The following is a 23,102-nucleotide window of genomic DNA, read 5'->3' on the forward strand; positions in this document are numbered from 1 at the left end:
CGTCTGATGTTATAAACTACAGGCCTGTCTCTCTCCTCCCGTTCCTGTCTAAATCACTTGAACGCGCTGTCTTTAAACAACTCTCCTGTTATCTCAATCAGAACAACCTTCTGGATCCGCACCAGTCTGGTTTCAAGGCAGGTCACTCCACAGAAACTGCTCTCATTGCTGTCACGGAGGAACTGCACACTGCCAAAACTGCATCCCTCTCCTCTGTCATCATCCTATTGGACCTGTCTGCCGCATTCGACACGGTGAATCATCAGATCCTCCTTCGCACTCTCCAAAAACTTGGAGTTTCAGGCTCTGCACTTTCCCTCCTCACCTCATACCTCAAAGACCGTACCTACAGGGTGACTTGGAGAGGGTCTGAGTCCGACCCTTGTCAATTAACTACGGGGGTCCCTCAGGGCTCTGTTCTTTGTCCCCTCCTCTTCTCCGTGTACACAAACTCGCTCGGATCAGTCATTAGCCCGCATGGTTTTTCTTACCACTGCTACGCTGATGACACCCAATTAATTCTGTCCTTTCCCCACTCAGAGACCCAGGTCGTTGCACGCATCTCTGCTTGTCTGGCTGACATCTCTCAGTGGATGTCTGCTCACCACCTCAAGCTCAACCTTGACAAGACTGAGCTGCTCTTCCTCCCGGGAAAAGATTGTCCCACTCTTGACCTAACAATCAACATCGGCACCTCAGTTGTTTCCCCGACTCAGACTGCAAGGAATCTGGGTGTGACCCTAGATAACAACCTGTCCTTCACTGCAAACATCGCTGCTACAACCCGTTGCTGCAGATACATGCTTTACAACATCAGGAAGATACGTCCCCAGCTGACTCAGAAAGCGACTCAGGTTCTGGTCCAGGCTCTCGTCATCTCACGCCTAGACTACTGCAACTCCCTCCTGGCTGGTCTATACCTGCATGTGCCATCCGACCTCTGCAGCTCATCCAGAATGCAGCGGCTCGTCTGGTCTTCAACCTTCCTAAATTCTCCCACACCACTCCGCTCCTCCGCTCCCTTCACTGGCTTCCGGTAACTGCTAGAATCCACTTCAAGACACTGGTACTTGCTTACCATGCTGCGAATGGATCTGGCCCTTCCTACATCCAGGACATGGTTAAACCGTACACCCCAGCGCGTGCACTACGCTCTGCATCAGCCAAACGACTCGTTGCGCCCTCGCTGCGAGGGGGACCCAAGTTCCCATCGGCAAAAACACGTGGGTTTGCTGTCCTGGCTCCAAGATGGTGGAATGAGCTCCCCATTGACATCAGGACGGCAGATAGCTTGCACATCTTCCGGCGCAAACTGAAAACTCATCTCTTTCGACTCCACTTCGAGCGTTAGAACTACTAACGAAGCACTTTTATACTAATAAAGGACTGGCTTACCTAAAGCCAGTTGAGTAGCACTTGAAATGTTTGGCTCTATGAAACCTGATGTACTTATATGATTCTGTTTTCTTCAAGGTTGTGTCTTCCTGGTCGAATGTACTTATTGTAAGTCGCTTTGGATAAAAGCGTCAGCTAAATGTAATGTAATGTAATGTAATGTAATGTAAGTGACAAAAAAGTATCAAATTATATGTATTCTGCATAATTGGGGGGGCGACGATACAAATTTAAATTTGGGACACTGCTGGTTATATCCGGGACAATACAAAGTAGAATTCGGGACAGTTGTGGGACACTGAGGAAAAAAGTTAATTTGAGCCCTGGGCCTGACCTGCAGGGCATAGGGGGGTTTTGCGAGTGTGAGAGCGCTGGCTTTCTAAGCTCCACATATGTGAGAGACATCTCCTGTGTCTGTAGATGTCTACGCCCATCCCCAATATGTGGATTTGACTCTCTGTAAACTAGTTAAAAGGTCTACCAAGATGCAAGGCTGATCAGAATTGACATGACAACCCACCCGTGCAGTCAGAACCTTTTGCTGCTGTGACTTGTGATATGAATTCTCCGGCCGTTGACTTAAATAAACTACCAGTGTTTGACATCAAAGCTCCAACTCTCCTCGTGTCTCTCGGAGTCCTGACTCTCCATTGCTGCAGAAGTTTCCCTTACATTAACCATAAAACAATTACTGGAACTGGTGTAGCCGGGCGATTGGTTCACAATCATCGACCTGAAGGACGCTTACTTGTAAAAATTGCTCCAAATCACAGAAAGCAGGTGCAATAGGGGCATTACCCACTCTGGGCCAACCTCTCCAGGCTTGGCTCCTGAGAGGGACAGGCTGAGACGGGGTGGACTTTCTGACAAAGTTATCCAGGCAGCAAGAGCAGGATCCACCACAGCCTGTTACAAGACGAAGTGGTTGGGATTCCAGCGGTGGTGTGAAGAAAGGAGTCTAGAGCCTCTATCCTGTACATTGGGCTCTATTCTGTCCTATTTACAGATACTGGTGGACAGGGGGCTGGCTCATTCCACAGATAAGGTGTATGCAGCAGCCATCTCGTCCTGCCATGAGGGATTTGGCGGCAGGTCAGCCTTTAGTCAACCGCTTATGATGCGTTTTTTGCAGGGAGTCAGGAGACAGCGCCCAGTGGGGCATGTCTCCACCCCGCAATGGGATCTGCCGTTGGTGCTCGAGGCTTTGGTTACAGAACCTTTTGAGCCTCTGGAGCTATCCTCCCTGAAGGCGCTATCATTGAAAACAGCTTTGCTGCTTGCCTTGACTTCGGCCAAGAGATTATGCGAGCTGACCGCTCTGTCGGTGCACCCGAGTTGCCTTTTGATTCATGGTGACCGTGGGGGGCAACACTCAGACCGAACCCCTCCTTTGTTCCCAAGAACCTAAGTAGTTTGTTCAGGTCGAGGGCTATACAGTTGGACGGCTTTAGTCTTCCACTCCATACTGGGGACAGGGAGGCAACATTGCACCTCCTCTGTCCAGTTTGTGCGCCGGCATGGTATGTAGGGCGCACAGCTTCTATTAGGTGCACTGAACAGCTGTTTGTGTGCTTTGGGGATGGTGTGGCCGGTAAAGCTCTGTCCAAGAAACGCCTGACAGGATGGCTCTGCGAGTGCATTTCCCTCTGGACTTTCATTTCTATGGGCAGGCGGGGAGAGCCTTTCCCACCGGGGTCCGTGCACACTCTACACGTGGTATGGCTGTGTCGACAGCCTTGTTCAACGGCGTGAGTGTGGAGGACATATGCACGGCGGCGTCTTGGTCTGCGCCAGGCTCGTTAATAAGGTTTTATCTCTTGGACATTGGGCTCCTTTTCATCGTCTGTGCTTGCTGGGGCAACACAGGACTGGTGAAAGGAGTGGGGCTGTGGGTCAGTAAGCTGTATCCGACCCCCTTGGATATAATGCACTTACGTTTTCCCATGCTCCTTAGGGACCTGGGAAACGTGGTGCGCAGTAAGCCCCATACAGGGCTGGAAGACTCTCCCCGCCTGCCCATAGGCAGCCTTCCCCACCAAGGTCCGTGTACACTCTACACGAGGTAAGCGTGTGAGTGTGGAGGACATAGTACACTTACGTTTTTTCCCATGCTCCTTAGAGATCTGGGAAACGTGGTGTGCAGTGTGTAGTCACTTGCGCTGGCACCTGCAGGGTGGAGCTATGGGCTTATTCAGACCAATTAGGCTCTACCCAGCCAAGTAAGCTGCGACCCCGACTTCTCCACGGTCACAACCGGGTGATAGGCAGTTGGGGTGCGATGGCTGTTAACCGAAGGCCGGTCAGGGGCAGTGTGGTGGGTCGATGTTGTGGGGCGACAGGGCATTTATCCATCGGGGCTCCACCCACTGTACCCATAGAGTCCAGTAGAGGGCGGAGCCTGTGTGAGATAGAACGGTGGGTTACCAGTGTGCGAAAAAGCACACGTCCCACCATCCGAGACGTGTTATTTACAATATCGGACAAGTAGATCTTTCAATTGACTTGTCCGATGGACAAGTGACGTTTTTCGCCCTTATTTATTGACAAATTATTGATAAATTCAGCTTACAAAAGGCAGAACTAATTCGTAAATTGTCCGTGTCCGCCATTGTTGTGGTTTTGCTTGTCGATTCCTAAAGAAATGCATCTCGCCGCTTTCTGTACTGTTAGAAGGGGCAGGGCGGGGCGGGATGGAGCGGGGCGGGACGTGTAGCACATTGGCAGTCTTGGGAAGCAAAACTCTGTTACGAGTAAGAACAAAGAACAATTGTCCGGTACCGGGATTAATAAGAGTTGTGAGGACAGGAGGCGGAGGCAGAGCCCCGCGGACCGCAGCTCTCTCTCCCTGTCGTGGCTTCCTTCCTTGTTTTTCTACAAAGCCACTAGATGCCTTAAACAGACAGTTCTAACTTGTTTCTTTCCTTAAATTACTCACAGTTTGAAGTGTTGCTTGGCCTCCGATGGTTTAGAAGATGTTGCGATGTGTTTGCTCAAAAATAAAATAACAAACTTTTGCACATGCAACAAAGAAAAATAGGCCTTTACAATATTCAAAAGAAATAGGCAAACTCAAATAAAACAACACAACTTAGGTATTCTTTCTTTCTTGATAATGCTTATAACTTCACAACTTAAAGGGTACTTGTATGGTTTGTATGTACGGTTACGAGTACTGTTGAGTACGGTTAAAAACTGTTCCTCGACGGCGTCTCTCAACAGGTTGCCCATCACTGTGGCGTTAGCACAGGCGCCGTGGGAATTGTAGTCATTTATAGTGCGTTGACTACAGACGTCACAATTAGGTGGCCTTTCTTATCAAATCAAAATACTGGCTCTATACTATGCTCCGTGTTGCCATATCAGCTGATCGCTGCACGGTGCACATACCGGCCCCTATTGTTATGGGCATCTTTAATAACAATAAACAAAAATTAAAAAAGAGCCAGACAAAGTCAGTCTTCATATTCTATTTAAGATAGACAGGCTGTCTTAATTGTCCATCTTCAGTTATTTCCTTATTCTAAGGCAGGCACCTAGGCATATTTTGCTTATTGGTCTTTCCAGCGTGTTGGTTTTTGTCTTAAGAAGAACACTCCGAATCAGTCCTCCAGATCCAGGACCTCCAGTCTCCATAACTCTTGCCATTAACCAGGATCCACGAGGTGCATTTGAATCCATGATTAATACGATGTCTCCAGGTATGAAGTTCCTTTTAATGCGATTCCATTGCCGTCTTTCTTGCAAAAGTGGTAGATATTCTTTGATCCATCTGGTCCAAAACAAATTAGCTTTGTACTGCACTTGTCGCCAGCGGCGTCTTGAGTATGTATCTTGCTGATGGAATAAGCCTGGGGGCAACGAAGGTTTGACCTTGAGCTGCAGCAAATGGTTTGGTGTGAGAGGTTCCAAGTCATTTGGATCATTTGACACTGTAGTTATTGGTCGGCTGTTGAGAATTCCTTCAACTTCACACAGAACTGTTGAAAGGCTTTCGTCATCAAGTGTTTGTTGTTTTGTGATGGATAGCACAATTTTCTTTACAAGCAGGATTAGTCTTTCCCATACTCCGCCATGATGTGCTCCGTAAGGAGGATTGAAGGTCCATTTCACATCCTTTTGCTGGAGGGCTTGTTCTATTTTGCTCAGATTCCACTCTTTTATAGATTCCTTCAGCTCTCTTTCAGTGGCAACAAAATTAGTCCCATTGTCTGACCTCATCTCCAATACTTGTCCTCTTCTGCTGATGGAACGTCTGCAGGCATTAATGCATGAATCTGTATCTAACGAATGAGCTACTTCCAAGTGCACCGCTCTGGTTGTTAGACAGGTAAAGATAACTCCATATCGTTTCACAATGCTTCGTCCTCTTTTCACTTTCAGTGGGCCAAAGTAATCCACTCCAACATATGTGAATGGTGGTAGGTCTGGTGTAATTCTGTCTTTTGGCAGATCTGACATTTTTTGTTCTCCTGCATTTCCATGCATGCGTCTGCACACGGTACATTCAGATATTATTTTTCTGGCTAATGCATTGGCACATGGTATCCAGTATGTTTGTCTTAACCTGGATAACATATGATTCCTTCCACTGTGACCAACTTGTTGATGAATATCTCGAAGTATGGTTTTAGAGACATGGTGGTGTTTTCCAAGAATGGTTGGGTGCTTTGCTTCCTCAGGCATTGCAATTTGATTTAGCCTTCCTCCAACCTTTATCAGTTAATTCTCGTATACTGGATCCAATTTATACATTGTACTACTTTCTTTGATAGGTTTTCCCCTTTTCAAAGTTTCCACTTCCTCTAGAAAAGACTGTTTTTGACAGAAACACAACAATGCTGCTTCAGCCTTTTCCAAGTTATCCTTAGAGAGTGTGAGACCTCTCATAGAGTCTTTAAACACTCTCATCTCCTTCTCAATCAGCTGTATTTGATTTGGTTCTTTTGCTTGAGTAGAAGTAACTTCCTTCCTCTTCTTACTTGAAAGCAGCAAGAGATGTTTTACTTGAAGGAACCATGCAACTGCTCTTTTCAGTTTCCTCCAATCAGAGTAGTGATGCACTAGCTTGCTTGTGGCATTTAGGTCAGTTGCAATGGTTGGGTTCACGTTGAATTTGTCCTTCTTCACCTCTGGATCATCAGGATAGCTGTCATTGACCATTTTAAGTGCGTCCGGAAACTCAGGCCATTTGTCCTCAGGTTTTTTCAGAAACAATGGACCATTTATCCAAGTCTCACATTTCAAGAACGATTCTGCTGCCAATCCCCGAGATGCATCATCTGCTGGATTCAGTTTAGTGTTGATGTATTTCCACTTTGATGTTGCTGTTGCTTCTCTGATCTGATTATTCTGTTGGCTACAAATGTCTGAAACCTTAGCGTTTCATTCATGATGTATCTCAAAACAGATGTACTGTCAGTCCAGAAGACAGATTTGCATAATGGGATTTGCAGCTCGGTTCTGATCATCTTGTCCATGCGTACTGCCAGTACTGCTGCTGTGAGCTCCAATCTTGGGACAGTGACTTTTTTCAGAGGCACGACACGTGACTTTCTTGACATGAAGGATATGTGAACGTCTTCATCTTCATTTGTCATCTTAAGGTAGGTGACAACACCGTATCCAATCTCGCTTGCATCACTGAAATGGTGCAATTGTGCAGATTTAATTTGTCCATAATTCTTTGGTTTGATACATCGAGCAATCTTGAAGCTTTCTATCTGCTTTAATCCCATGAGCCATATTTGCCACTGTTTCTTGAGAGCCTCCGGGATTTCTTCGTCCCACCCACAATTGAGTTTGCACAACTCTTGTAAGACATGCTTTGCGGTGAAGATAAATGGTGAAAGAAATCCAAGTGGGTCATACACAGAGCAGACTGTTGAAAGGATGCCTCTCCTTGTGGCTGGTTGAGATTTTAAGCAGACTTGAAACTTGAAAACATCTTCCTCCACATGCCACTGTATCCCTAGGGCTCTTTCTATTGGAAGATTGTCTTGGGTCTCTAAGTCCAGGTTTTTTACCTCTTTGGGTTTTTCACTCTTTAGGATGGATGCCAGCACAGTTTTACTGTTGCTTGTCCACTTTGTCAGATTAAATCCTCCCTTTGCACAAAGATCCTTGAGTTCTTCACATAACTTCACAGCTTGATCAGCAGAAGCGACAGATTTTAAGCAGTCATCAACATAGAAATATCTTCCGACAGTGTCAACAGCTTCTGCAGAGAAATCATCTTTGTTGTCTTCAGCGGTTTTAGTGAGAGCATAGGTTGCACAACTTGCTGATGAAGTGGCACCAAATAGATGTACTGTCATCCTGTACTCAGCGAGAGGTAAACTGACATCTCCTCCTGGCCACCAAAGAAAGCGAAGATAATCATGATTGGCAGGAGCCACCTTGACCTGATGATACATCCCCTCCACATCAGCCATGAAAGCTATCTGTTCTTGTCTGAATCAAATGAGCACACCAAGTAGCGTGTTGGTAAGATTGGGACCCTGTATAAGCTTTTCATTTAATGAATATCCTTGATAAGATGCGAAACAATCGAACACTACACGAATCTTGCCCTTCTTTGGGTGATGAACCCCATGATGTGGTATGTACCACACCTTTCCACTCTCAGGTTTGAGCTGCTCTTGGGGCAGTAGCTGAGCGTGACCTTTTGCTATCACAGCCTCCAAGAATGTTTTATATTCATCATGGAAAACTTTGTTCCTTTTGAATTTCCTTTTTAATGATTCTGCTCTCTGCTCTACAAGTTTGCGATTGTTTGGCATCATGATATTCTTCTGTTTGAATGGAAGTTTAAGCTGATAATGTCCATCCTTGATTTCAGCTGAATCTGACATGATCTTTAAAAATTGGTTTGTCTTCAACTGACATCTCTTTCTTCTCATCACACCCTTTCTCTGGAAAGTCATGATTGTATTGCTGCACCAGCAGCTCACCTAAATCTGTCACTGATATCCGATTAACAACAGCACATGAAGTATTCTCAGATTTAGTGGTTTCCTGATTCAGTCCATTCACAACCCAACCTAGGACTGTCTTAACAGCAAAGGGTCCTCCATTTTGACTGTTTATTATTTTCCACGGCTCCATTAGCTTTGGTGCATTTGTTCCTATAAGCAATCCGATTTCACAATCCAATTCAGGCAACTTAATCTCTCTTAGATATTTCCATTTATTTATGGTCTCTTGAGTGGGAATGTGCTCTTTTCCAGCAGGAATTTCCTCTTGTGTGTAGACTTTAGGCAACTGATACAAATAATTGCCTTCGATGCAACTCACTTCAAGACCTTTGACAAAGGAAGTGTCAATCATTTTCTCCTGACCCATTGTTTTGAAGGGGATTTTTGTTCTCTTGGCTTTGGCATGCAAATCTTGTTGAAGGGCTTCAGTACAAAAACTTGCAGTGCTTCCCTTATCCATAAATGCGTAAGTCTGCACAGTCTGGTTCGAGTTTGACAACTTTATTTGAACTGGGATAATTGGTAGGGTTTGTTGACCACCGGCCCCAGTGTGGTTTCTGCCATTTAAAGAGGCTAATGCACTGCTTACAGAAGCTGCTTGGGTGTATTTATCAGAGTTGTCTTTTTGTTCAATCCTTTTCTTGTAGATGTGCAATATTGTTGGATGTTTCATTGAACAAACTTCACATTTCATTATTTTCTGACAGTCTTTGCTTAGATGTCCTTTCGTTAGACAGGGTTAGGGGTTAGGGTTGGCAGTCAATCTTTTCATTGTGAGATTTTTTGTTCATCTTACATGTTTAAGAGGTGTGTTCTCCTGCACAAAATACACAGCGCTTCTGAACAGTAATGCCTTTATGGTCTGATTTTATGTTTTGGAACGGTTTTTGCTCTTCATTGACTCCTGGGCTTGTCACAGTAACGAAACTACTTCCCTTATAACCATGAGCAGGCTTGTTGCTGAGTGATTTGTACACTTTAATATCCCTTTTTGGCATGACATCCTGTATGTCTCCAAACATGGGGTCTGATACAATGCGTGCATGCTTTTCAATGAAGTCGACCAATATTGGAAACTTTGCTCTTGTCTTATTGTGTTCATAGTATGCATATGCAGTTGTTCTCCACTTTTCCCTAAGTTTAAATGGGAGTTTCATGATCACATTTCTCATGTTTGATGTGCTATTCATTTCATCCAAAAACTCAACATCTTCCATTGTGTTGCAACATCCACGAAGAAAGATAGCATAAGAATGCAGTGCTTTTCTATCTTCACTCTTGATGGCATTCCAGTTCAACATTTTGTCCAAACAAGCTGCTGCGATTAAGAGTTGATGTCCATAGTTCTCTTGGAGCAGTCTTTTGGCTTCCAAAAAGCCCTTTTTAGAATCCATGTATTGGCAACTTTTGACCAAGTCTTTAGCTTGGCCTTCTGTATACTGCTCTAGAAAGAACAGTCTGTCTTTGTAATTGTCAGTTTTATCTTCTATTGTATGTTCGAACATTCTGATGAATGAAAGTATACTGTAATGGATCTCCTTTAAAGATGGGTATTTCTCTGGATGGGAGTAATGTTAAGCGTTGCTCCTTCATTAGCATTTCAGTGATTTTGTGTTGTCGCTGCATTACTTGAATAAAGTCATTGCTTTCTGTACGAGAGCTTTGTCTGACTTGGATGGAGTGATGCTGCTGTGCTGATGCCCTTGTTGTGGGCCCTGGTTATAATACTTAGACATGACCACTAAGGGCTGCATGATTTGAGTTCATTGAATTTGAGTATATGAAACTCTTTTTATTATCCTTCTCCACAGGTTTTCCTTGGTTCTCTTCATCCTGGAAATCATCATTTTCATCTGGCTGACCCGTGTCATACTGCTCCTCTCCCACACAAGCGTCAGGATCAGAGTCATCATCCTCAGAAGCTTCCAATGTTTTAATTTTGGCTGTTGCAGCATCAATATCAGTTTGAAGCTCAAGCTTTTCCATTTTAGCTCTGATATTGGCTTTCATTGCTTCCAGGTCAGCTTCTTGTTTTTCAAATGAGTGTTTCTGTGATAAGGCAGCAGCGCGTGATCTGAGCGCAGCTCTTTCTGCCTCTGTCTTTCTTCTTACTGATGAAGCTGTTGAAGATGTATTGCTGCCACTAGAACTTTTACTTTTACTTTAGAACTCTTTAGCTCTAGTTAACCATTTCTTCATCACATCTTGAAACTCATTGAAATATGCAATTTTTGGGAGATACCAGTCATCATGATCACTTTTTTGTTCTTGCTCCGACAGCATTTCTTGCACTGAGTAATGTGAGTTTGAAAACTCTTTGGAGAGTATTTGAAAAAACCCACGACAACCTTGCATCTCAATGATATTCCCATAATCAATCATGAGTGAATCAATCTCATTTTTTTTCCTTGAGACTTGACCCAATTTCGTTCTCCTTTTTTGTATTAACTGCGCCAGCTTATCTTCTAAAGCCTTTTCTGTAGGTCTTATTGTTCTTTTTGGTCTGACGTCAGCATTTTCCACGGGCACGTTTGGGTCCATAGGAGTTTCATTCGTTTCCACATTTTCCTTTTCAGCCATTGTTATGCTTTATTGTCATTAAACATCCACTTGTAAACAGCTGTCCTTATTTTAATGTTGCGCTTTGTTAGTGTGCGGCTTGGATCCGCGGCAGTAAGCCAGATAAACAAACTTATTAAAGCGCTTTTCAAGATGCGCTCCTTGAGTTACGTTCCACACTTTATTCATAAGCGAATTTATCCACAACATGCGGCACGAGCCTTTTTCCACAGAAATCCACGTTGTCACAATCTAGAAAGTCAATGCGGTCCTTCCTTGTTCACTATAAAGTCCGTGATTTGTAAACTCACGATTCACATCTGCTCGTATCCATTCATTTCCAAGAGTATTTCCTTCATTATAATAATATGGTGGCAACCATTTAATTCCACACGGATTTGTCCGTCACGAGAGTTTTTAACAATGTTGTGGCTTCCTTCCTTGTTTTTCCACCAAGCCACTAGACACCTTAAACAGACAGTTCTAACTCGTTTCCTTCCTTAAATTACTCACAGTTTTAAGTGTTGCTTGGCCTCCGATGGTTTAGAACAGGCATCCTCAAAGTCCGGACTCCGGTCCGGATCCGGACCGAACCACAACTGTCTCTGGACTCTGAGCAAATTATACTTTTCATATGTATTATCTGTGTTATCTGCGAGACTTCGCAACGAGTCAAAATGATCCGCTATGTCCATAGACTGCAAACAGCGCTCTGTTCCGCTTTAGTAGCCTAGTTTCACCTACCGGGGTGGCAACTGACACCCTAAAAATAGCCTTGCCACCCCAGTTGGCAGCTTTGTTTTGAAAGAAAAGTTGAGGCTCATCGGACATTTATGAGAGAAAGTCTCTAATGTCCGAGTGCAAGTGAATGCAGCACAAGATGCACGTCATGTAACCCCTCCCCCGGTCCTGGCGCGATTTCCTTTGAACAGGACGGCACAAAACGAGAAGCATTCGGACCCAAGCACTGAAGGAATGAGGTATTTGCGGTCTACACTGACAGAGAAGAGACTGTCAGTTTGGCTGTACTCAGCATTGAATCAAAACGCACTAACGCTGTTGATCTTAATACGTTTGTGAGGCGTTTTGCTGAACAAAATGGTAATCGCCACATTCAGCTGTAATAGCATGTCAACTTGATGCTCTGCTCACGGATGAGCATAACAAACTGTTAAGATGATGACCTTACGTGTGTAAATATATTATTTTCTTTGAGGGGGTCTGCCCCCAAAAAACTGTTTTAAGTCCTGAGAAAGTCAAATAAGACGGTGTGTAAAACTACACTGCCCAGCCAAAAAAAAGTAACCACTTTGATTGAACTAGGCCAGTAGCTAAGGACTTTCCACTGGATAATAACTGCAGTATAAAAGAATGCATGACTGAAGTGATGGAGACCATGTTGAAGGCAAACAAAAAGAGGAAATAACAGGTCAAATCAAGCAAATCCCCCTCTCAGATTGCACAGCAACCAGAAGAACATAAATACTGGCTGGTATTTGATTCATCAGCTTTGTGATGGAATAGAAAATGCACAGTGCATTTCCTTAGCTGTGGGTGAGTCCACTGACACCACTGACAATGCTCAGTTGCTGCTGTTTGTGAGTTTTTATGATGAGGCAAAGGGGGAGTTTGTTGAAGATGTGTTGGGCCTGACGAACCTCAGTGGACACACAAGGGGGGGGGGAATACATTTATAAAGCAATAATGGGAATGCTGAATGAAAGAGGGTGCAGCTGCCTTTATTCATAACTGTGCAGTTCTTACACTGCGACTCTGAGGGGTCAAGCACAGACACAATAACAATGAAAACTGCTGCATACAGATTTTTTTTGTTTTTGCAACCTCGTGTTAAGAATCTTGTTGCAATTGTTTAAAAGTTTGAATGACCGTAATAAACGGACCTTTGTCTTATTGAAACGTTTATTTTGGACCTTTAAGATTTGTATTTGAGTACCCCTGGTTTAGAAGATGTTGCGATGTGTTTGCTCAAAATAAAATAACAAACTTTTGCACATGCAACAAAGAAAAATAGGCCTTTACAATATTCAAAAGAAATAGGCAAACTCAAATAAAACAACACAACTTAGGTATTCTTTCTTTCTTGATAATGCTTATAACTTCACAACTTAAAGGGTACTTGTACGGTTTGTATGTACGGTTACGAGTACGAGTACGAGTACGGTTGAGTACGGTTAAAAACTGTTCCTCGACGGCGTCTCTCAACAGGTTGCCCATCACTGTGGCGTTAGCACAGGCGCCGTGGGAATTGTAGTCCTTTATAGTGCATTGACTACAGACGTCACAATTAGGTGGCCTTTCTTATCAAATCAAAAATACTGGCTCTAACACTCCCTATGCTCCGTGTTGCCGTATCAGCTGATCGCTGCACGGTGCAGCTCAGCGTCTCTCTCTCTCTCTCTCTCTGTCTCTTTCTATACACAGCGGATTCGCTGCTCGTTTAACAGCCTCATATTTGTCAAACTTTCTTATGTTCTTTCTCTAACACGTAATGAAGGTTATTAAGCGTTTTAGCTCCTGTGTTGTTAATATTGACTGCCATTTCCTTTATGAATTAAATTAGCCTCCCTGTATGTGTCCTTGCGCTGTCCTCACATCCCCTGACCCCCAGACTCGGAGGAGCACAGTGATGTCAGTATTATTTATGAAGCAAGGTATAGAAAGTAGCCTACATTATTGAAATGAAAATACTATTTATTTACTTTTACAAACAGTGAGTAGCTAGGCAGCTGCAGCATGTTTATTGCAGGACATGTGTTTGACACACAGACTCTGTCCCACAGGCAGGTTGCAGGTTGCATCAGAGGAGACTGGGCCAATTGTACATTCTCAAACTGATAGATAGATCTTTAATTTTGTCATTGTACAGGTACACCGAAATTACAATAAACTCAAGGTGCCAACACGCAACAACAAGACAATATAAAAACAACAAGACAATATAAAAACAACAAGACACTATAAAAACAATAAATGGGACTTAAAATAGATGTGATAGGGAATATGTACATAAATAAATAATAAATTAAATTGCACGATGCCCCTCGTATTGCACGGAAGGCTTATATCATTTAAATATTAGCAGCGTTTAGTGCACATATGGCCCTGGGAAAAATCCCCGCATAATCGATTATTATGCGCCAGGGCTGCCGAATAATCGATTTTGATCATGGTCAGTTTCTGGCAACCCTAGTGTGAACGCTTGCGCATCATTGATGAGAGTAGTACCCATAGAGTCCAGTAGAGGGCTCCACCTGTGCTTATAGAACTAGGGTTACAATAGGTAACCCACCGTTTTATAACAGAAGGGGAAGCTGCCTTTCATGTCTTACTAATGAGAAAAGGGATGGAATTCACTAATGGCGCATTTCCACTGCAGCGCGTAGCATGGTTTAAGCGCGCCGTGCCAAACCCGGCCCGTTTTTTGTTGCGTTTCCACTCGGGGTAGTTCCGGCTAACGGGTACTTTTTCACAGTTTTTCTGGCTCTCCAAAATCCAGGTTCTTTCCGGGCCAACAACAGGGCTGAATATGCTAAATCGCTGGCAAGGGGGTTACAACTACAACAAAATTAACATATTTTACAGTGATTTAATTGTAATACACGTTTCAAAATGATGCCGAAGTAACAACATACTGATACCGGTTAGTAAAAACCATGAATTAATGCTTTAACAAGTCTGCAGACAGACGGCAGGCGAAACACCTTTTAAAATGCGTGTTTTCTGAATGGAGATCGGCTAAGCTAACGCAGTATATGCTCCGACCGTCCACACTCACAACAACGGCCTACAGACATAAATAAACCAGCGACTGTATCCGCCATGACACAGGCAGTCTGTGGTTTGAACTTGTTTAACTTTTGTCTAGTTTCTGAACAGATATGAGGAGCTGTGAGCTCTGAGTGCTAACAGCTAACGGCTGATGTTGGTTTTGTGGTTCTCATTGAAGAAGACGTCACGGCTCCGCCTACACTGCGTTACTGTAGTTACTGCCCCAGTTCCTAAACTGCAATGGAAACGCAGCATAAAGTGAGCCAGTCCTACCAAGGCCTAATTATACCGTACTAAGCCGTGTGAGGCCCTGCAGTGGAAATGCGCCATAAGGGACAGAGTAACTGAGCACTGGAGACAGCACTGGAGGAAGTTGATCGAATAAAACGGATTTAGGAAAATGAAGGTGTGATTACGTTAAGCTGTGTGCATATTTTTAACAATAACATAAAGGCTGTGAAAAGTGTTTCTTCTCACCTCTCCTTTTGCGGCTATTTCAGACCTGCAATACAGAACACAAAGAGACAATAAACTTAAATCCAGACTCGAGATAAAATGAATGAAATCATATTAGGTTATTGTAGGTACATGTAAAAACAATGTAGCCTTATGAGGTAATATTAAAAAAAATAGGAAAAGTCTGTAATCAATTCAATAAATAAAAGGTTGTGAATTGACAAGAAAAAAAAGTTTTCTAAAATGTACCCAATAAAAAACTAATTTTCCAGTTCTTTTCTCAGAGATTTAAGAGTTTGAATGTCAAAGGACATTCAAGTTATTTTATCTTACTATCACCACATTCACACAGAATTGTACACTCCTCCACTGGCAGTGCAATTTTTGATAAACCTACAGTCCTTATACACGGTTGTCTTAAAAATTGCAAATCCCTAATTCGTAAAAAAGGATATGTTAAGATATTGCTCGTTGTAAGCTTTGATGACTTATTGTTACACACTTATTTGGATTTCCCTGCTAGTAAATGAAAGTTGAATGAGCAACCAGGCCTCCAGACGCTCACCCTGCAGCCTCGTCAGCCTCCTCCGGCTTCACAGACTTCCCTCCGTCCCTCAGGAACCGGACAATATCCCGGAAAGTCTGCAAAGGACTAATGGTTAGAATAATGTCATGTTTCCAAAGAAAAGTGCACAGTAGGAGCCGAGATCTTCCTCACAGCTTGCTCATGTACTGGATCCCATGCTTTGTCAAATTGATTTATGTATTCTTGGCTTAGCGGGGGCAAGGCGTAATGAGATTAGACTACATGAAGAGCACTTCTTTAAATATCCCTTTTGAGTTTCCCTCAACAAAATAAAAATCATGTTATAGGAATCAGACATAAATCTCCTCCTTTCTGGAAGCTTAAATATATACACATGTACATCTGAGCTATGACTCCCATGCAGGGCAAATGACACCACTGCAATCTACTGAAATGCAAAAGCCTCCTCAGGGAAAGAATAAATGTTAGCAGTGAGCGGAGCGACTCCCGGCGTCTCACCTGAAGTGGGACTGCCTGCTGAATTGTTCTGAAAGGTGACACATCTGTAACATTTCTCTAAATACAAACTGCATTTCCCCCAGATTGTGACCCAAAATAAAACATGTGTGTAATTATAATATTTTAAATTAGCTTGAATTTCATTCAAAAAAAATGTATATTGTTTTATTTTTTAATTTCATAGTTTATTAGATTGTATTGCAGTTATTAATGTTTTCTTTTTATAGTTGTATTTATGTCAACGTTTTTACATATTTGATTGTAGTTATTCTTTAAATATTGTTTTTTTAAATGTATTTTATAGTTTTTATCTGTTATTATGATTTTATTTTCACTGTCAGACTTTTTTTTACCTCCTTGTGTACCATGAAATCTCATATACAATATACATACTGTATTCTGCATGTGTGCAAAAAAGGCCTTAAACTGCACCCTGGGAATGGAAAGTGCACAAATAAAACTCCAATCAGAGCAGACTGGGCTCTGGTTTCAGACAGAGGGTAAAAAGAGGTGCTGCAGCACAGGCAGTATGAGTACAATAAAGAGCTTTTTGAACATTAAAGCATGGAGACATGTCACAGTAGAGGCACTAAATACAAATATGAACCTGAGAATTAGCACAATAGGCCCCCTTTAACAAGGACTAAATGATGCTACTTTTGTGGGTCATATTAGTTTTGCAGCTTGTTTATCTGATTCCAGTCCAGAAGCTACAGGAACACTTACCCTCCAGGCGATGACAGCGACCACCAGCATGTTGATGGGCAGCAGCAACGTTTTAAGGTATTTTAAAGGGGTCTAAGGGACAGAGAGACACCCTAAGTTAAGACATCTCAAAATCTTGACTGTACAACATGAGCAGGGTCCAGTTTGTAAAAGAGTTTAAATCAAAATGAGCTGTCAGGTTTCTATTTCCTTTTAAATTCAAAGCACAGATCTGGTTCTATTTCATCCCTACTGACCATCAGAGGCGGTGCTTTAAGCACTGGATATGTCCATCGCGTGCATGCGCAGGTCGAGTACCAATACCAACAAAGTCACCTGTGACCCCACGTGACACCGGGCTATATCTGCCTGTGTCGTCAGAGGATCTGTTCCTTTTCATCTTCTCGCTGCGCGAGTACCGTGGCTCAGAGTCCTGCATCGGGTCGGGTACCTGCGGAAAAAGTGATTCGCGGGTGGTATTTTTTCAAACGCTTTTTTCCGGGTTTGGTTCTGGGTAAAGCAAAGATGATGCGGGTCGGGTAGCGGGTGTTGCATAATAAATATATTAAAATAATAATAATTTAGTTTAATGTTTAAATCCTCAGACCTCTCCCCCGCGGGACCGCGCATAATCATAACCTCTGCACCGCATCAATCTGCTGCTGAGGTGAAGCTCTCCAGCGGAGAATACAACACTTCCTCAAGAGCGAAATCCAACGTCTGGGAGGCTTTTGGTGTCATCCTAGATGGAGAAAATAACCAACATCCCAGGCTTTTTGAGACAAATATGCAACTGCGTGTGTTAATAATTGCACGTTTTCACTGATCATATATATGCGGGTTCGGGACGGGTTGTGGATCTTGTGCCGACGGGTCGGGTTGTGGAACTAATTGGCAATATGTGCGGGTAGCGGGGCGGGTTCGGTATTGAACGTCGCGGGAGCGGGTCTTGAAAATCAGACCCGTGCAGGACTCTGCCGTGGCTACATGTTGTAGCCTACAGCGTTCGGCTTGAGCTAGGAATTCTCTGCACACAGCTGGCTGTGTGCAGCTTCGCGACTGATCCAGTCGGAGCCGCGAGTTGCTTGCTCGTCCTCCAGAGGCAGTTGTGGCCGGCTGCGCAAAACTTTGACGGACAGGTTGGTGATGGCAGTGCCCCCGCTCCCAGCATAAGTTGTCCTGTTTGCTGTCTTGTTTGTTATTTGGCTTAGACTTTCTGGTGACGGCAGCGTTCCCGCTCTCATAAGTTGCCCTTATTGTGCTCTTTTGTACTTCTGTGCATCTGATTGTGGCAGCGTTGTGCCCGAGCTATCATTAGCATTTTGAGTTTTGTCGTTTAATTTAGTTGGCAGTAGCGTGGCTCAGCCTAACTATGTTGTTGTTATTTTATTGTATTGCTAGTGTGCATCCGCTTTGGCTGACACTTGTTATAAGCACTGGGATTTTATCCGTGCTGTTTTTTTTCTTTTGAAGCCAATTATCTGGTCTTAGCATTTGTGTTATTTGACTTGGACTTGCTGGTGAAGGCAGCACGCTCGCTCCCACTCCCGGTAACGTATTGCTTTGATTGTTAGGAGCAGCCACCTGGCTAACATCTTGCGTGTTCTGTTAAACTTCATTATTTAACTCAGCTGGTGAAGGCAGTGCTCTCGCTCGTGGGTGTAGGACATTTATGTTTGCATCCCTCTTTGTGTTCTGTGATTAGTAGCAGTTTCGATACTACTCTTTCCATTCAGCAGGTAACTGGTGAAGGCTGTGCTCTCGCTCCTGCTCCCGGTTACGTTGCATCTGGCTACCTACATAATGGCCCATTCATGTAGCGCCTGTATGGCTTCTCTTGAGCCCGAAGACGGCCATGACCGCTGCCCCTCTTGCCTTGGGCTTGAGGATGCCATGTCGCTAGCGGCTTCGGATAGCCTCTTCAATGACGAAGTGGAGGACGAGGCCTCGCTCACTTTCGAGGAGGCTTCCCACTGCTCTGCTCAGAGTTCTCTGCAGGGCATGGAAGACGCATCCATGGTGGCCATTATTCGTGCAGCCCTGGCACGCTTGCAGCTTCAGGTTCCGCAGGCCGACTCGCCATGCTCCTGTCACTCTCACTGTTCCTCCTTCAGAGGAGTATCTGAGGGAGCTCCATGCATGCTGGAGAGACACCAGGGCCCTCTCCCACTCTGGCTTCGATGCCCGGACCTCCACTAAAACGTTTTGAGTTTTCGTCGACTAAAACTATGAAGGATAAAAAGGACTAAAATGTGATTAAAACTAATAACCATTTTCGTCTAAAGACTAAATTAAAAAAAAGCTGCCAAAATGAACACTGAATACGAATGTGGCTGAACAGCCTCCACTTGGACGCCAAATGGCACAGGCACAGAAGAGTCAGGATGTCTCAGCGGTGTCTCCACTCTCTGTCCCGAAGGAGGGACAGGGCCTATCTTTTGATGGGCATGCCCATGGGCGCCATCCCATCCCGCCGGGAGACTGTCACTACGGATGCATGTCTCTCAGGGTGGGGTGCAGTGTGGCAGGGCAGGACTGTTCAGGGTCAGTGGTCTGCCCAGGAAGGTGCACGCCACGTCAACGTGCTAGAGCTTCGGGCTGTGCAGCTTGCACTCACGCTCTTTTTACCCCAACTGGGGGACAAGCATGTCCTTGTTCGTTCTGACAACATGTCCACTGTTGCCCAGATCAACCATCAGGGGGGCACCAGGTCCGCACTCCGGGTGTCACAGAGCCTTTTGTCTAAGGTTGTGCTCTCTCTTAACAGCGGCTGTCCCACTGGGTTGTCAATACCATCTCACATGCCTATGGGGCCAGTGGCCGCCCCCTGCCATCAGGCGTCTGATGCCACTCTACAAGGAGCATCTCAACATCTTGGGCTGCCCTGAGAGGGGTCCCCCTGGATCCCATCTGCGCCGCAGCGTCGTGGGAGTCTTGTGGCACATTCTCCGGGTTTTATCGAGTTAATGTCACCACTCCCCATCCTTTGGGCGTGGTCCTATTGCCGAGCTCCGCTGCTTCCAGTTAGTGAATAAGTGCTTGGATTCTTCATGACATTGTTGGTATAAGTCATCCAGTGCTTAGAGCACCGCCTCTGGCAGTCAGTAGGGATGAAATAGAATGTAAGTTACGACTGTAACTACGGTTCTATGAATCCCAGATGACCGCCAGAGTATCCTGTCACTCAGAATCCTTGTGTTCTCACGAGAAGATTCTGTGAACAGATACTCTGACGACACCGGCAGATATAGCCCGGTGTCACGTGGGGTCACAGGTGACTTTATTGGTATTGGTACTCAACCTGCGCATGCGCGCGATGGACATATCCAGTGCTTAAAGCAACGCCTCTGGCGGTCATCCGGGATTCATAGAACCGTAGTTACAGTCGTAACTTGCGTTCGCTGTGCTCTGATGCCTGCTGGAATATATCAGACTCTTTGATATAAAACAGCAGGTTTATTCTGATAAAAATACATGTTTTTCACACCAATCCACCTCAGATTTATCTCAGAGAACACTTTAGCAAACAAAGTCACAAGGAGGATTATTTGTTCATCTTGTTGAGGGCCAGTTTTTGGTAAAAACAAACTTGACCTCTAACTCCAGGAAGTCAAACTCTGCAGCACACGTGTACATCAGAGTGTGGAAGTCTTTGTAGCTCGTGAACTTAGACTTTATCAGTCCACTGATGTGTGCCTGGAAGAGACACAAAAAAGAGACATATTGCAGACATGTTTTTGTATTTTTTCATTAACAAAAAACTTTCTTTCATGATTTTAAATGTATGAATGCATTTGAAATTGTTGTTGATTTAATTCCAACATTTCTGATGTCAGCATGAAACTATAAGACACTTTATATTAAGCTGTTAGCTCTCAGAAAGCCAATCCAAACCTCTGCAGCTGGGTTTTCAATTGTGGGTTGACTACCCTATATGATCCTAATTTTTTGACGGTACCTGTTTCAGATTTGCCTTTATTAAGCATTTAACGCAGGGGTGGGGAACCTTTTTCCTCTCAAGGGCCATTTCAATGTTTTCAACATCCTGCGAGGGCCGTACAAATTATTGACCTCTGCTTAAAAATACTAAAATCACAGCCCACTCATTTCACCTTTCTTTCATGATGTGCAAAGAAAAAGCAACCTCTTAATCCAGATAACTTGCCATGACTCACACATGCACGTGCTCGGTTGTGGCATGACCACCCAAACAGAAAGATATGGACACAAGATGTGTGCAAATGTATTTAGACTCCTGTGAACATGATTTAAGTGGGGGGGGGACCTAACCTCCTCTAGGGGGGTCCGGGGGCATGCTCCCCCGGGAAGATTTGTTTTTTTAAATGTTGAAGTTAAAAGCATCAATCTGGTGCACTTTGAGAGCAACATTAGTAGATCTATGGATACATCTCTCAACACCCAGATGAAACAGAACTGTAAGCAGATTTTCTTTTTCTTTATGGGTATTTTACAAATCACTCTCCTTTCAAACTGTAGGCCTATTCTTGTTTATTAATAACAACTTTTGTTTACTGTCATATAGTATTTTATACCCGTTTACTTTATTCTCTTATTTGTTTTATAACTATAATGATCATATAAAGATGTGCCTTTACCTCACTGGTTGTAGAAAAAGCTTCTTATATTCGTTAGCATAGCTAGCTAACCAGATGCTAATAACAACAAAGTTATTGACTGTATGATCAGTATGACAGATGAACAGATCGCCACTGGGCTTTCAACTAAAGGCACAGCCACGCGGCGTTCTGGTGCTCTCCGTCAGAACTACACCCCTGTCAGACGAGACATATACCACGTGATGACACGTTAGGCTTGTGTTGTGTTCAAGGACCCTGACCTTGGCCAGGAAAAACAGGCACTCACTTGTTTAATTATTTTGCTGTTTAGATTTCTTTAATTTTTTTCTTTTTTGCGTGTGTTTATAAATTACGTCGAGGGCCACACCAAATGGTCTCGCGGGCCGTATACGGCCCGGGGGCCAGAGGTTCCCCACCCCTGATTTAACGGTACGTGAACTGATAGAGCAATTTGAGGCAAAACAGAGAAAGAGAAGAGGGATATATTTGGAGTAAAATCTGTGAATTTGACGGATTAAAAAGGTAGATGTCTGAGAAAAAAAACTTGAACATTATCTGAGAATAATAACAAAAATGTATAAGAGTGAAATATTTGTGTAAGATACTAGAAAAATGGATAAATCTTTAATCTCTGTGAATATCAGAGATTTTCTAAGCAATAACACCATTCAAAGTCATTACTATTGTTTTAATTAAGTTATAAAATGATCAGATATATATTCTACTGTCAACCATATTCAAATATTAGCATTTTTTCCAGCCACATGACTTTTTTTAAGGTAAAGTTGCTGCAGCTTACATCATCTGAGGCGCAGAGGACCGTGGACAGCAGGAATTTGAGCAGAACTGTGGAGCCGACCCAAGCGAAGCCCTGCATGACCTGAGGAGGGAGAGGAGACGCACACTGACAGCCTGACGTGTACACACACACACACACACACAACTCAGGACAGCCATCTGTAATTAAAGCCGTAAAGTGCTGTAGACTTGGGAACGACCAAAGAGGGCTGTGGACTGTTCAAACATTTAACATTTTTTAGCTTTATTGTTCATTTAAATGAGAAACAAACTAACTGATCCAAATGAAGGCTGCATAATCAATAGCATCTTTATTTAAAAATGAAAGAGACTGCTTTATAGCTCCATCTGGGTATTTCTTCCATAACAAAGAGGCATAATGAAAATAAATAATTTCAACATACCCACATGACGATGCCAGGTTTGAAGAGTTGAGCAAATCGATCCCTCAATGCGATGATTGCCTGGAAATAAATGACCAAAACATAATAAAAGAAGTCCAAGTCACCAACACACATTATTATCAGTGGTTTTGCATTTTAATGTTCCTCTGCAATGCTGTTTACTCAACCTAATGTGCAGTATAACCAGCTGGATGCGTTGATCAAATTGAACTAATCTTGAGTGACCCACTGCATTAAACATTCGATGATGCAGGATATATTGTTCTCTAGAGTTTCTACTCACCCAGATGGAGACGAGCGAGGAGGCATAGAAGGACGTGAGCAGCATGGAGTTTCCGAACATTAGGACAAAGCAGACAGCGAGGGTGATCTGCAGCAC

General features: G+C 43.7%; 1 protein-coding gene across 2 annotated transcripts in view; it reads right to left on the reverse strand.

Annotated features, from left to right (window-relative positions):
• The window catches only part of dpy19l1l (dpy-19-like 1, like (H. sapiens)), a 56,378-nt gene that overhangs the window by 12,357 nt on the left and 20,919 nt on the right, over positions 1 to 23,102 (reverse strand). For both annotated transcript variants that reach the window (XM_034237214.1, XM_034237213.1), the window contains exons 12-18: positions 23,007 to 23,093; positions 22,724 to 22,783; positions 22,321 to 22,401; positions 20,518 to 20,619; positions 16,945 to 17,016; positions 15,739 to 15,815; positions 15,195 to 15,219 (exon numbers count right to left, since the gene is read on the reverse strand). In XM_034237214.1, coding sequence (XP_034093105.1) covers positions 15,195 to 15,219; positions 15,739 to 15,815; positions 16,945 to 17,016; positions 20,518 to 20,619; positions 22,321 to 22,401; positions 22,724 to 22,783; positions 23,007 to 23,093 — 504 coding nt within the window. The remainder of the gene's footprint in view (positions 1 to 15,194; positions 15,220 to 15,738; positions 15,816 to 16,944; positions 17,017 to 20,517; positions 20,620 to 22,320; positions 22,402 to 22,723; positions 22,784 to 23,006; positions 23,094 to 23,102) is intronic.

The sequence above is a fragment of the Gymnodraco acuticeps genome, unplaced genomic scaffold, assembly GCF_902827175.1.
Source record: "Gymnodraco acuticeps unplaced genomic scaffold, fGymAcu1.1, whole genome shotgun sequence".
Classification (NCBI taxonomy): domain Eukaryota; kingdom Metazoa; phylum Chordata; class Actinopteri; order Perciformes; family Bathydraconidae; genus Gymnodraco; species Gymnodraco acuticeps.